At 43.3% G+C, this 13,116-nt stretch overlaps 1 protein-coding gene across 6 annotated transcripts in view; it reads left to right on the forward strand.

Annotated features, from left to right (window-relative positions):
* Obsc (Obscurin) overlaps positions 1-13,116 on the forward strand; it is a 161,443-nt gene that overhangs the window by 136,761 nt on the left and 11,566 nt on the right. For all 6 annotated transcript variants that reach the window (XM_089579582.1, XM_089579586.1, XM_089579587.1 and 3 more), the window contains 12 exons: positions 1,431-1,569; positions 2,635-2,807; positions 2,912-2,938; positions 4,201-4,353; positions 4,568-4,613; positions 4,735-4,815; positions 5,131-5,342; positions 8,398-8,542; positions 9,564-9,795; positions 10,242-10,393; positions 11,713-11,845; positions 12,452-12,586. In XM_089579582.1, coding sequence (XP_089435708.1) covers positions 1,431-1,569; positions 2,635-2,807; positions 2,912-2,938; positions 4,201-4,353; positions 4,568-4,613; positions 4,735-4,815; positions 5,131-5,342; positions 8,398-8,542; positions 9,564-9,795; positions 10,242-10,393; positions 11,713-11,845; positions 12,452-12,586 — 1,628 coding nt within the window. The remainder of the gene's footprint in view (positions 1-1,430; positions 1,570-2,634; positions 2,808-2,911; positions 2,939-4,200; positions 4,354-4,567; positions 4,614-4,734; positions 4,816-5,130; positions 5,343-8,397; positions 8,543-9,563; positions 9,796-10,241; positions 10,394-11,712; positions 11,846-12,451; positions 12,587-13,116) is intronic.

Genomic DNA, 13,116 nt, shown 5'->3' on the forward strand with positions numbered 1-13,116 from the left:
GACACACACACACTCGAGTCATACATCGTCCCCGTTTCCATGGCGCAGTTTTATTCACTATTTTTGACAAACTAGCCCACCAAAATTTCATTCGTCTACCTCACCCTCCTGTAAAGGGTGCACCGCCATTAAGACGTAAAGATGACGGTGAAGCTACTAGGCAGATTTGGCTGCAAAAGCTATGTGCTAGCTCCCAGCGTGATCGGCGTCCACGACGAAGGTCATATCGCCGCGTTTGTCAGCTGCCTTCTCATTCTAGTTTAATGAGAATTAACCGCGAGACCTCTCCAGGCCTAAGTCTCCAACGCACGTGGAAAGGCGTGGCAGGTGAAATATTCCGCCGCAGATAGCGTGACCGAGCAGCTACGACAGCTGCTATCATTGCGAGAAGAAACGCAGCGGCGTCAACTTCTCGGCCGGAAACCTGCTTAACCTGCATAAGGCGTACACTCATACTGCGAAAAAACATCAGTGATGTTGCAGTCGAGAAATTTTCTCTTGTTCAGGGAATATGAACGTTAAATTTGGCGAAAAGGGATTTCAAGCTGTTCGGGGGAAAAGGACCTGAAATAGGGAATGTTAAGTACAACTGAGGGAGTTTTCGGTTAGGACATGGAACATCACTGAAAGGCGGGAGGAAAGACCAAAATGGGAATTATTACCTAACAGGCGAAGCCCCTTGATGTTGCGTTGTTTGCAAACACTCAACACGTACGGAGCTTCCAGTGTCGCTCTCTCTGCCTTGCTTTCGGCTTCGTCAACTTCAGGTGCACGTCAGTGTCTGTAGCTAAGTACAGCGCCGAAGACGCTGCGAGCCCGTTCTGTAATTAGGAAGTAGGAAAAAAACATGGCTCACCTACTATTCTAGCGCATAAGATGCGATGCTGATATTTTCAAGGCCCATGTGAAGATAAATAATTGATTTTTTTATTTTTACCACCCTGAGTCGTAGGTGCCTTATAAAGGAGAGTGAAAGGCTTTAAGGTCGCATGAACTTATCAGGCTTTTGTATCGTTAGGAATGATTTACCCTAGTTCGATGTCAGATTCTGCAGTACGGAATGGCCGAGGCGCATTTCACCTTTCATTGGTAAAGCTACTATTTCCAGCTCACTTCACAAGTCGAAAATAGACATCGACGCCTGCGTCTACCAGCCTGCTTAGCGTCAGGGTACCAGTCTAGAGGAAATCAGACGCGTATTCGTAAGCGCGTCTTTTCTAAAATGCTAACAGCTGCACGCTATGCGAAATCTCTGAAGTTTAATATCAGGAGTTTTAGACGGGTAATGTTCAAACTGCACCTAATCATTACCGCATGTGAACGTCTGCAGATGAAATTCTTTCAGTTTTGTGCCCAACTTGAAATACAATTCTCTCAATTCACTTTCCTGGAGCGTTTAGCATAGATTTTACCTTGACAGTTGTTTCCAGCTGCGGTGGTGGCCCACTTCTGGACAATATCATTAGCCAAGACAGAGTGTCGGAACATCAAATCGCAAACTACATAAAACAGATCCTGGAAGGCCTCAACTATATGCATGCCCAAAACATTGCACACCTTGGTCTCACTGTAAGTAGCCAGATTTTTATTAGCACGTGCTGTTAAACCGGCATAACCGTGTGAGAGGGAGTTTTTAATGTCGCTGTTAGTGCAGTAGAGAGGAATGCCGCAGTTTCTGAGCGCATCGCCGGCGTAAACAAGCCCCATGCGTATCTGTCAGCCAAATATGGCGCTGCTGCCATGCCCAAAGGAGTAAAGCTTGAACCCATGCAGTTTTTTTGTCTGACATAAGAATTCGCGCAGTGACCAGTTTCCTTTGTTTTTTGGCTGCATCGCGCTGCAAGCACTATTGCGAATCTTGTGAGGTCTTGTTTCCGTGGCCTATGAAAAGTGTCCAGCTGAAATTGTGACGCTCAGCAAAATTCATTACCCTTCTTTGCTGCCATCTAATTCGTAACATGTGCTTGATCATAACAGGGCCTAGTTTGTCGAATAGAATTCCTTAAAGAACCCTTTTTAGGGACATTATATAAGGGGTGGGTACAACGTTTGGTGAGACAGAAAGTAATCATGCGTTATGATTATGACAAATAGCTGTAAGCTCTGCGCGCGAAGTTCGCGTGACGGGTTATTGTTGCAATGTCAGCGGGAAGGCTATTCCAGTCCGCGGTGGTGCGAGAAAAAAATGAGGCAGCGAAAGTGACGTTGCGTGCACGTGGACGGCTGATCTGGAGTTGATGGAGAGTGCGGTAAGATATGCGTGCCGGAGGGACCATATAGGATGCAGTTCGTAGATGGCTGTAAAGAAACTTGTGAAATAATAAAAGACTGACTATGCGGCGGCGCAGCTCGAGTGGCTGTATGACTGAAAGCAATTTAAGATATGTAATGCTCGTGCTATAATGGTATAAAGAATGAATAAATAAATAAATGAATAAAAACGGAGTTTTCGTCTCTTACATTTCATTGAGCGCCAGTTTTTCTGGCATTTCATTTTTGATGTAACTTCAATTATAAGTTCTTAGCGCTGCAGCAAACGTCAGGTCGACATTCTCTACTTTTGTTGGCGTGCCATGAATTATAGATGAATACGGTGCTTGGTAATAATCTTGCATTCTCATTTTTTCTTTTTAGCTAGGCGACGCTCTCGTGGCTCGCGAGAACAGCGACGACATCAAGATTGGCGACTTTTCACTCTCCACGAGGCTTCCAAGAGGAAAAGTAGTCATTCAGGAATACGGACATCCCGAGTTCGTAGCTCCCGAGATAGCTAATAAGAAGCCAGCTAGCCTTGCTTCTGATATGTGGTACGTTATCTCCCCAATGTAAACACTGTGAAATATTTATGCGTCACCGTTACCTGCTCACGTATGGCCAACACCATTTGTTTGTTTGTTTTTTTCGTTTCCAGGAGCGTTGGAGTCATCTCATACATTCTGTGAGTACTAGCAAGTCCTCTTCAGTGCCTCTCTGTCGGAGCGCCCTGCTTAAAAGGTCGTGAATACGAATGTCACGATTTGATATACTCATAAAAAAGACATAACAAATCGTTGTTTACAAGCTAGTCAGTCGTATTCCTTGGCTTACAGCACAGAATACTCACAAAAAAAGAAATGTTGCGGGCTATGTTCATGTTTTTCTGGCAGCAAAAAAACTCATTTACTGCTGAGAAAACTACATTGAACAATATTCCCGCCACTTGGTTCAAACTCGCGACGTCCACACCGAAACGGACTCCGTAGCCGTTGTTTTGAAGCGAAAAGCGATGTTGCCCAGCCTCCGGGACCTGCGCCCCGAAAACTGTGTCCAAGCACCGCAGTTGACTTGCGAAATCTTTCAGTGATGGTGACTTGTGTAGTTCTTTTTTTTTCTTGCTTATAAAAGCTCCCTTTGCACTATAAGTAGCGTTTTTCTCGTCAAAATGTGTTAATCTATCAATTCAGGGCAGCTTTTTTTGTCATCGGTGTCCCAGTAAATATCAGCGAAAAATAACCCAATTCGGCTTGCTGATGAAGAATTGGCCAAGGCTGCTTTCCCGCAAAGTTTTCTTTGTGTATGAAAAGAATAGAGATTCACCGACTCTGTATGTGCCTAGAAAAGCCTGCAAACATCAGAACGTCGGAGTAAGGTTTCATAGCACACAGCTTTGAATATAGCAGCAGTCAAACTTGCCGCAAATAAAATGAGCACAAATGGATGCAGCTTGCAAATTCTCACGGAGCGCAAATGTTAGCAGACTGTTTGGCTATTTGGTTTAGCGCTGTTTCGTCTGTGTGCTCTTCCTCGACCCGTCTGATTTGTTCTTGGATTTCAATGATGCCTGCATTGCGATTTCAAGCTGATAATATTAGACATAGATGCAGGGTGTCTTTATATCAAACGTGACAAAAGATTTAACCGAACAAGACTGAATTATAAATTCTGCGGCAGCCTTAGCCATCACAAGAGATGTCTACTCCCTACGCAGGACATTGTGCGTCGCCATTTTACATAAAATAGCGCTAGCTGTTGAAGTCTATCGTGCGCAAGGCCGCATTATTGTTTTGTCGTCATGTTTATTTCTCAGTGAGCTGCAAAGCAACCTTTCCCTTTCTCAAGAGGAAACATGATGTTTAATTCATTAAAAATGCCACACATGACAGAAACTTGGAAAGCAGTCTGATTTTGCCGATCTTGATATTTCTTTTTCTTTTATTCCAGGCTGAGTGGAATTTCACCATTCCTTGGACTCAACGACAGGGAAACTCTGAGGAATGTTCAGGATGGCAAAATTAACTTCCTACACGATGGCTTTGCTAAGGTTTCTGACGAGGCACGCGACTTCATTTCCAAGTTGTTAGTATTTGAACCAAGGTATGTTTAGTACAGCATTTCTGGCTCTGTTTTTATCACTAACAAAATCAACGCAGAAGTGTAATTAACTCCGACGATCAAGGATCTTTAACTCCGGTGCCTTCTGTCTTGTGACTTCAGCAAGCTGTGTTTTATTATCTATGCGTCGTGCATGTGCTCAGTGCAAGAAATATATCCTAAGAAACGCATTTCATTTTTCGTTATTTTATTGCAGTGAAAGAATGGATGTGAAGACAGCTCTTGAGCACCCATGGCTTAAGGTGGGTGCACGCGACTGTGAAATGTGTCACTGACGTTCTCAAACCTTAAGGACATGGAGACGAACTAGCAAAAGCATATTGAGACCCCTGTTGGTTAACTCCACAATTTTCATTTTCACAGATAACGGAGCGTCCAGACAGGGGCGAAGGCCTGTCCAACATTGACAGGCTGAGAGAATACCAGAGGCACTGGAGAAATTGGGTGAGCTGCAGTTTCTGGCATACAGTGAAGCTATTTCTTGTTAGTGTGCGGTGACGTTTAGTTACGAAAAAGCTCCTAATTAAAATATGCCTTATGATTTATGTCTGCACTTTTTTCGCGTAGTTTTCACATTCCATTTTTTTTTTCATTCTTCCATCCTGCACCCACAAAGTCTGTATTCTGCTACTGCATAGTTGTATAGCTCTTCGCGTGTTGTCACCGCCTTTTTCTAAGCGTAAATTTCCTGGCTTCCCCGACTGACGTCCATCAGCGGAGTCGTCGACTTACAACTGTGTGCTTCCTTGCTTACTGCAGTACGCCAACGCATCCTGCCGGAACACGTACAGAAGAAGGCCGATGGAATCATGCTTCACGCACCCGAGCAAGATGATATACCCGCCTGATGAGGTTTACACGCCGCCAATGAGTCCCGACCGAGAGATCTCCCGTTCGAAGGTCAAGTCTGCGCCCATCGAGGGACCCGGGAAGGGCCCCAACGACCGCATGGACATCTCTTCCGAGAGCAGGTGCGTCCTTCGTTTTTTATAGCCTTTCTGCCTTGGTTGCTAATATGCAGGTATGGGCGTACTCTGTGGCAATACTAGTGCTCTTAGCTGCGATATTAAACCTGAATTTTCTTTCAGACATGATAATGTAGAGTGTTTAATAGTTATGTTGCAAAGACAAGTATTTTCAGTCATGTATAGACCACCGGATTCTTCTTTTGATGCTTTTATCGGTCAATTAACCACTTGCTGAATTATGTCAATGAGCATGACCTTCTCGGCGGAGATCTTAATATTGACTTACTGAAGTCATTTCCCGTTCAAATGACGCTTCTATACCAACGATGGAATCCAGTGGCCAAAACCCAAAATGCAACCCGCGTTTTAATAGAAACTGCTACACATCTTTGTAACCAATATTAATAGTAATCACGTTTTGTCAGGAGCTTTATGTTGTGATATTAGTGATCACTACCCAATTTATGCACTTATGCAAGGCATCAAAAATAAACTGACGTATCTACCGTGAAAACAACCCAGTGCATCACACCCGTTACTTTTGAAGCGTTTCATTCAAGTATTATAAATGTAATTTGGAGTGATTCATTTTCTTCCGACACAGCAGATGACGCATATAAACTATTCATTGCTCTATTTAAGTCATTACATCATGAACATTTTAAAGAAAAGCTGATTAAAAAATCAAGAAGGAACCGTAAACCTTGGATGAACCATGAATCTCTAAATATGATTAAAAAGAAATTATTCAAGAAACAAGTTAATCAAGAAATTTCCGAAAACCAAGCCGCTGGTTGATCACAAAATTTCAAAGAGCATCGCAATAAATTAATTACGTACATAATAAATTAAAGAATAATATCTGCGTAACGTGTTTAGGATCTGAAATTGCAATGGAAGCGCTCAAACCTGGATAAAAATCAACAAACTACTTGATCGCGCATCATGTTACTAATCTTACTCTTGAAGGTCGCAAATTAGAAAGAACTGAGCTTGTAGAAAAGTTCAAAAACTTCTTTTAATGCTGTTGTTTCACAAAATACACCCCCAATCACTTTAAAACCCAATACAAAAGCCAATGATCATAGTATTTCTTTTTTTTAGATCCTACTGATGAAAATGCAGTTTGCAGTGTTTTTGCCTTCTTAAATAATAGCAGATCTCGTGATATAGATAACATTGAAATTATACCGATAAAATACCTAATTGATTGCATAGCTTTCATTTTCACCCATATTTACAACCTCGCTTTATCCACTGGTTCCGAAGTTAATGCAAGCATCACCGGTTATTGTTGTCTACAAAACGGGAGGTAAAAACAATGTCTAATTATCGGCAATTCTGAATCCTACCGGCCTTTTCAAAAGGATTACAGAAAATCACCTACAAAAGAATAATTATTTTTTGCTTGAACTTCAATCTTCTTTCCCTTCCCAGCATGGCTTTATCCACGGCAAATCAACCGAAATGGCGTTATTAACGCAAAAATTAATCATAATAGATGCAATCGAAAATCGTGAAATTTGTATCCGAGTCTTTGCAGACTTTTCAAAGGCTTTCGGCCGACTCCATCATGCTGTTTTATTGCAGAAACTGGAATTGTACAGAATACGCGGAACACCCCTGCACCTCATAAAGTCTTTCCTCCAACATTCGTTTCCGAAAGTTCAAATAGGCTCCCATCTATCAACATTTCAAGCAATTTCTATCGGTGTACCGCAAGGTAGCATATTAGGGCCTCTTATTTTGATATGGCATATAAATGATATGGTTACAATTCATGAAAAGCCAAAATACGTTATATATGCAGATGATACAAGTTTATTTTTTCAAGGCACCTCCTTTCAACTTCTTTTTCCAATTATAAATGACGCACTGAATGGATTCAAAACGTGGAGTGAAAACGATGCACTACTTTTAAATACCGAAAAAAAAACAACTAAAGGAGCTCTTTTTCACGCAAGACAATTAATAATTATCCAGATCTTCGACATAAAGATTGGGAACACCACCGCAGAATTCAAAGAGATGATAAAAACACAAGGAATACTTTTCCACAATCACATGAGCTGGAACCCTCAAGTCGAATCTGTTGTCGCTCATCTAAGTGCGTTGCCATTCTTGCTAAACCCCGATACTTCCTTCCTGTCTCAGTCAAATTAAAGATATATGACTCCATTTTTTTGTCCCGTTTAAACTACTATTTTTTGCTTCGGGGCAAACAACAGAAACAAATATGCATAAAATCTACAGGTTACAAAAAAAAAAGCTGTTCGTTGTGTAGCCAGTGTTGATTACCATGCTCCTACCGATCACCTATTTTCACACTACCAGATTATACGAGTTCATAGCTTCTACGAATGTTATTTAGCAGCCGGGTGCAAAAAAAAGATCTGAAATATGATAATCGAGGGTTTCTAGACTTAACTTCTCTCACACGAACTATGCCGGCTTATATCCTCCGGAATACAGGGAAATTGTTTATTATTTTTGCCGCCCTAAATACGGAAAACAGATGTTGCGTTTCAACGTGCCCCACTTGCTAAACCAACTGCAGTCTATGAATATTGGTATTACAAAAAACAACTTGTGCGTTATCCGAGCCACTTTAACATAAAAGGAAAACGTTGTTAGGATGTTTTTTTCTTTCAGTTCATATCTAAATATGCTGTATGTATATAATTCATGCGTGTAGAAAGTGTAAATGTTAGCCGATTGTTTGATATTTGCAATGACCTGTGTCTCATTTTCCTGCTGTGTGGCTGTGTGCTATGTAAAGGGGTATCCGGAGGTCCGTCAAGTACCTCCGATCACTTTTTATCCGAACAGACCCACATCTATGATGTAAATAAACAACTTGAATTTGAACTAGAGGGTCAGAACTTTGACGCTCATCTTTAGTGGTAGTATGTCAGTCTCAACAATTCCAGCTGCTCCTCTAGAGGCAGCTCGGAGTGCTGGAGCAACGTCACAAAAGCACTTGACCAGAATTGCTTGAATGCACTTTGCTTCATACACGTCACCTTTTTACGCACTGTTCTACACTTCAATCATGCAGCTACCAGAGCGGACCCGATACGTACCTGCTTCAGCTCCGAGACGTCGACTTCCCGCTGAGAATTCGCCAGTACCTGAGGGTCGGCGCATCACGAAGCCCAAGTCTCGCGGCCAGTCTCCGCGAAAGGCACTGGGGTGGATTCGACGTAAGTGTTTTAAGTTACACGGTTTCATACTTTTTTGTGACTGCTTTAAACTACAGAGCTTGTATTAGATTAATGTTAAAAGATGTCTTCAGACCTTACCTTTACCTTCGGCTTTTTCTTGCGAGATTTTTGTATTTTGTTCAGGCTATTCCTCGGTCTGTTCTCAGCAAAAACCAGTGATTTTCTTCTATTTTGCTGTTATCGTTTTTTTAGCTATTGCGGCAGCTTACTGAGGCAAAATCCTGCTTTGAAAAACGATATCCTTACTTTCTTCGGCAAGTTGCAGCAAATTTTGCATGAATAGGTAAATGTGGATCTCATATGTCGCATAATGTTCAAAAATGCTGGTTTTAAATTTTTTGCATTAAGTGCTATTCTATACAGCATTGAACATGCACTTTCAACAAGCTCGGCTAGATTTACTACTTTTCAGGTTCCCTTCGCCCTTTTTTCTCACAAAACTGCAGTTTCACTGTCCCGTTCAATGTCATCTTTCTTATGTAACATTGGCCCGCGTGCATGTTTCTTAGATATTCCTCCGTATTTGCGCGACTAAGGCTCTCTGCAGCGGGGAGCGGGATATCCGAGCTCCATTTGCGGCGGTCTACGTGTCGGCGGAAGCAAAATTTAAAAAACTGCCGAACACCAAGCTTTTTCTTTCACGTTAAGCAACCCGTCCTTAGAACCAAATTAGGCTGCAGCAATCAATCGTTAAGGCGTCTGTGCTCCAGAATTCAGCACTGAATGCGTGGCAGTGTGGGCAAACACATTACCGTTAATTCTCCGAGAATTTTCCGAGCCAGAGAGGAATAAAAAAAAGGAAAGACATGTCCGGTGATGAAACTCCTGCTGGGCCAAGCGTTGGTAATCTAAGATCGGGTGCAACGTTGCTATTTTAACGTCGCAGAACGCGGAGTCATACTGCAGGCATTTTGCAAATAACTCTCTCTTCCCGGTTAAACGTATTAATTATTTCACAGCAGAATAAAAAAAAAATGCCACTCCCGTCTGATGCGTGCAGATCAACGAGCGCGGAACAAGAAACGTGTACCCGCAAGTCGTCGTCCGAGAGCGCAGGAAGTTCGTGGACGTCATGGACGAAGAGATCGACGACGAGAAGAAAGGTCTTGGCACGCGAACCCTGCCACTGAGGTTGCAGCGAGAAGTCGGCAGCCTGGGCTACGCCCACCACCAGATGGAGCACCTTAAGCACGAAGCCTGGAAGGACAAGACATCCAGGGAGAAAAGCATCGGTGGGTCTCTGCCCGCGGTCAACTTTTCCTTGAAGCCTGTGGCCACGCCCGCTTTATTCCAGCACTAAGTGTTACGGAGGTGTATGCCAGACGGTCATGACAGATCTTAATCTGCCTCTAAAAACTTTTCATCAAATGATACTGTGTTTGGACCCCAATAACGGAACACAATTGCCTCAGGCTTAACTGGGGCCTTAAACTGACGAAGAGATACCTGTAAACCGCAACACTGAACACCGCGAAAATATCGTGCGAACGACGTATACCGACTGACAGAGTACATATTAATGATCAGATACTCAAGAAAAACGTAGAAATAAATAGTAAAAAAAATTACATTTTTGATGCTGCTTTCTTCGCAGTAATACGCTTCTGAAAGAGCCGCACGAACATAAACGGGCCTATTTGTCATGAATTCATTCCTTTCTCACCTCTATCGTTTGCAGGAATGGCGCCATTCTTCAGGGAAAAAATCGAGGACTGCGTTATCCAGGAAAATGACGAGGTGGTCTTCAGGTGCCTGGCAGTTGGAAATCCAACGCCGCAGTATTCTTGGTTTAGGAACGACAGTATTCTAATTGAAAGCAGCAGGGTTCAGGTGAGTATCCCCGGTACTTGTCTCCATCTGGTCCTTATAGACTATGTTATATATTTGTCGAGCACTAATTTTCTTCTGTACCATTCGCGCGAAAATCACGAAGTAACCGCGTTCCTAAATAACATCCCTCGTGCGTGGGGATTTCTGGATGTCATACGGCTTGTCACATGCTGTTTCACGTGGTTGTGATGGCAGTCCAGCAAGTAGGCATGGAGACGTGTTTTAAAGCGCAGTTTTCATATGACGAGCCTGTGCCTATGAAAAAATTGACTGGGGTTCAAATCGGCTGATCATAGTTTACAAAACGGAAGCTCGAAGCGGATGCAATGGCAGCATCCGCTACCAGCTTCCTCTGTCGTTGTTCACGCCGCTGCTGCCCCTGCTTCTCCGGACGAGTCTCTCGTTCTTCTTCGGTTTCTGCTTCAATCTTGGCACGTTTCTTCGCTCTATCCTTCGCCAACGCGCCCTGTCGACGTCCTTGATCATAAGAATCGTCAGATTCAATCAGCCGTCTACGATACACAGCCGTGGTTTCAGCGCGCGAGTCCTCCATAAGGCTACCTGCGAACGTCAAGCAGCGCTTCGCGCTTTTTATTATCGTATCAGATGAACGGCAAGTCACGCGGTTCAGCGAAAATGCGAGGTGAGCATTGAATCACATTGTTCAATGTAGTTGCAAAGGTGAGCGAACTCGCCGCGAGTCACATGTTATGACGTCACAGCCACATTACCGCTTCGCCGCTTGAAGGTCATTCTTCGGAGCGACATGACCTTGAGGTTTTGCATGGTTGGAGTAGAGCTTCCGCTTTAAAAAGCTCGGCGGCAGTAACAGCGGTGCGCAAGGCTGGTATTCAGCATTCGTTGGCCGGGATATCTACGGCTCCTGGCTGCGCGCAATTCTGCCGTAACACACAACTTTCCAGATAACTCGCGTACATCGCATCGGACAACCTTGAACTTCGTCGAAGTTCGCGAGCGTGGTTACTATAATTCGAGAGAAAACAAGTCGAATGCAGCAAACAGGATAGCTCGCCTCAGGGTAAAGAAAACTAAAAGACCCTGTATCTTCAGCGATAAACAAAATAAGACGCACTGAAAAAGTAAACAGCAAATTTTTCATCCCAAGTCTGTGAAAAAAAAAAAAATCTGCTTTTATAAACAACCTCTTATTGTTGGAAACTTCAACCAGCGACTTCGCATCGCATGATGTGGCATAACTGCCTTATTTATCAAGAATAAAGACCGTGTTTCCTAACTTTTGTGTCTTATTCATTTCATAATTGCGTGTCCTGTGAATTTATTTTTCATTATCTCCTTAGATCACGCAAGACGCTGACGGAAGGTCTGAACTTCGACTGAAGCCTGGAAAAGCGTACGACGTGGGCCTGTTCAAGTGCGCCGCTAGGAATAGCCATGGTGTTGCCCTGTGCCATGCTAGGCTAAAGATTGGCGGTTAGTGTAATTCTTGTGATCGGCTTTCCGGTTCTAATCAATGTTCTTGCTTATACCTCGCACATTTGCAATCAAAAGCGTCCTCCCTTTGCATTTCACACTCCATTCGCACCACAACTAACAATTCGTTTATGCCGCATATCGATTATCGCGTAACTCATCGCCTAAATAACACTTTGAACGAGAAGCAACTATTACATCTTTGTCACGTGGCTTTAAATCGCTGTACATGTGCATGTAATTTCCACAGCCTATGAGCCTAGCACTCATAACAGCGTGCGCATATCCTTGGAACGTTATTTTTTCTTCGGCAACTTTGCTTGTGCGCACTACATAATGCCCCTTTCAAGGAATGGTGCGGGAATGCTGGTTTTCTGTAAATGGCTTTCAAGCCAGGTCTGCAATGTTTAAAACGTTCATCCTGCCTCGCAATGCCAGCGCCCGCCATATGCCGTGAAATGAGGAAAGTAATTCCAAAGCCCATGAGCGAGGTGAAAGCTTGTAGTTTCTTAACGCATACCCCGAATAAACAGCGTGTCTCGCAGGCCCACTCCTGGTGTTCTCACCGCGATTCTACATCCCTCCTTTAATTCGTTTCGTTCACAGAGAAACCATCCCGGCCTGAGCCGCCCATCTGTAAACAATGCTCATCCCACCAAGCGTACGTCCAGTGGTTCAGTCCGAAGTACGACGGCAACGCGAGAATTTTCTGCTTCTGCCTGGAATACAAGGAAACCTTGGGTAAGGTCAACAATTATGTTCAACGAAAAACTCAACGTTTTGACATGACAAACAAATGCGAGGACAGGACGAGTGCTACACTCACAACTGAATGAAAATGAACAATGAGAAACCTGTCAGAAACATAATGTCTGACCAACTGGCCCCTCAGTATACGCTGTTAAGGTCAGCGAGCCGACAAAGCCTTAACAACGCTTCACCTCACTTTAACGTCCAATACGGTTAAGTCTTCATGTCCACAAAATGCGCGTAATTCATTTAAATACAACTTTCGTCTCGGCTAGTAGTTTCATATACGCGAACAGGCTCGGCATCGCGAAAAAAATCAGGGGTAAAAAAGCGCATAGACACGGGGCCGGCGCTGAATTAACGAGTTTTATGTCATGCATTAGACTGCCTTTGGTGCATGTCAGAAGGTCATATCCCTAAAAAGAAATAGATACAAAAAGGGGAGACGTAATTAGAAAGGTCAACAAATAAATAATCAATATCGCATTTACATCCGCACTAAATTATATAAAAAAAAGATC

Source organism: Amblyomma mixtum, chromosome 3 (genome assembly GCF_055824585.1).
Source record: "Amblyomma mixtum isolate Tamu chromosome 3, ASM5582458v1, whole genome shotgun sequence".
NCBI lineage: Eukaryota > Metazoa > Arthropoda > Arachnida > Ixodida > Ixodidae > Amblyomma > Amblyomma mixtum.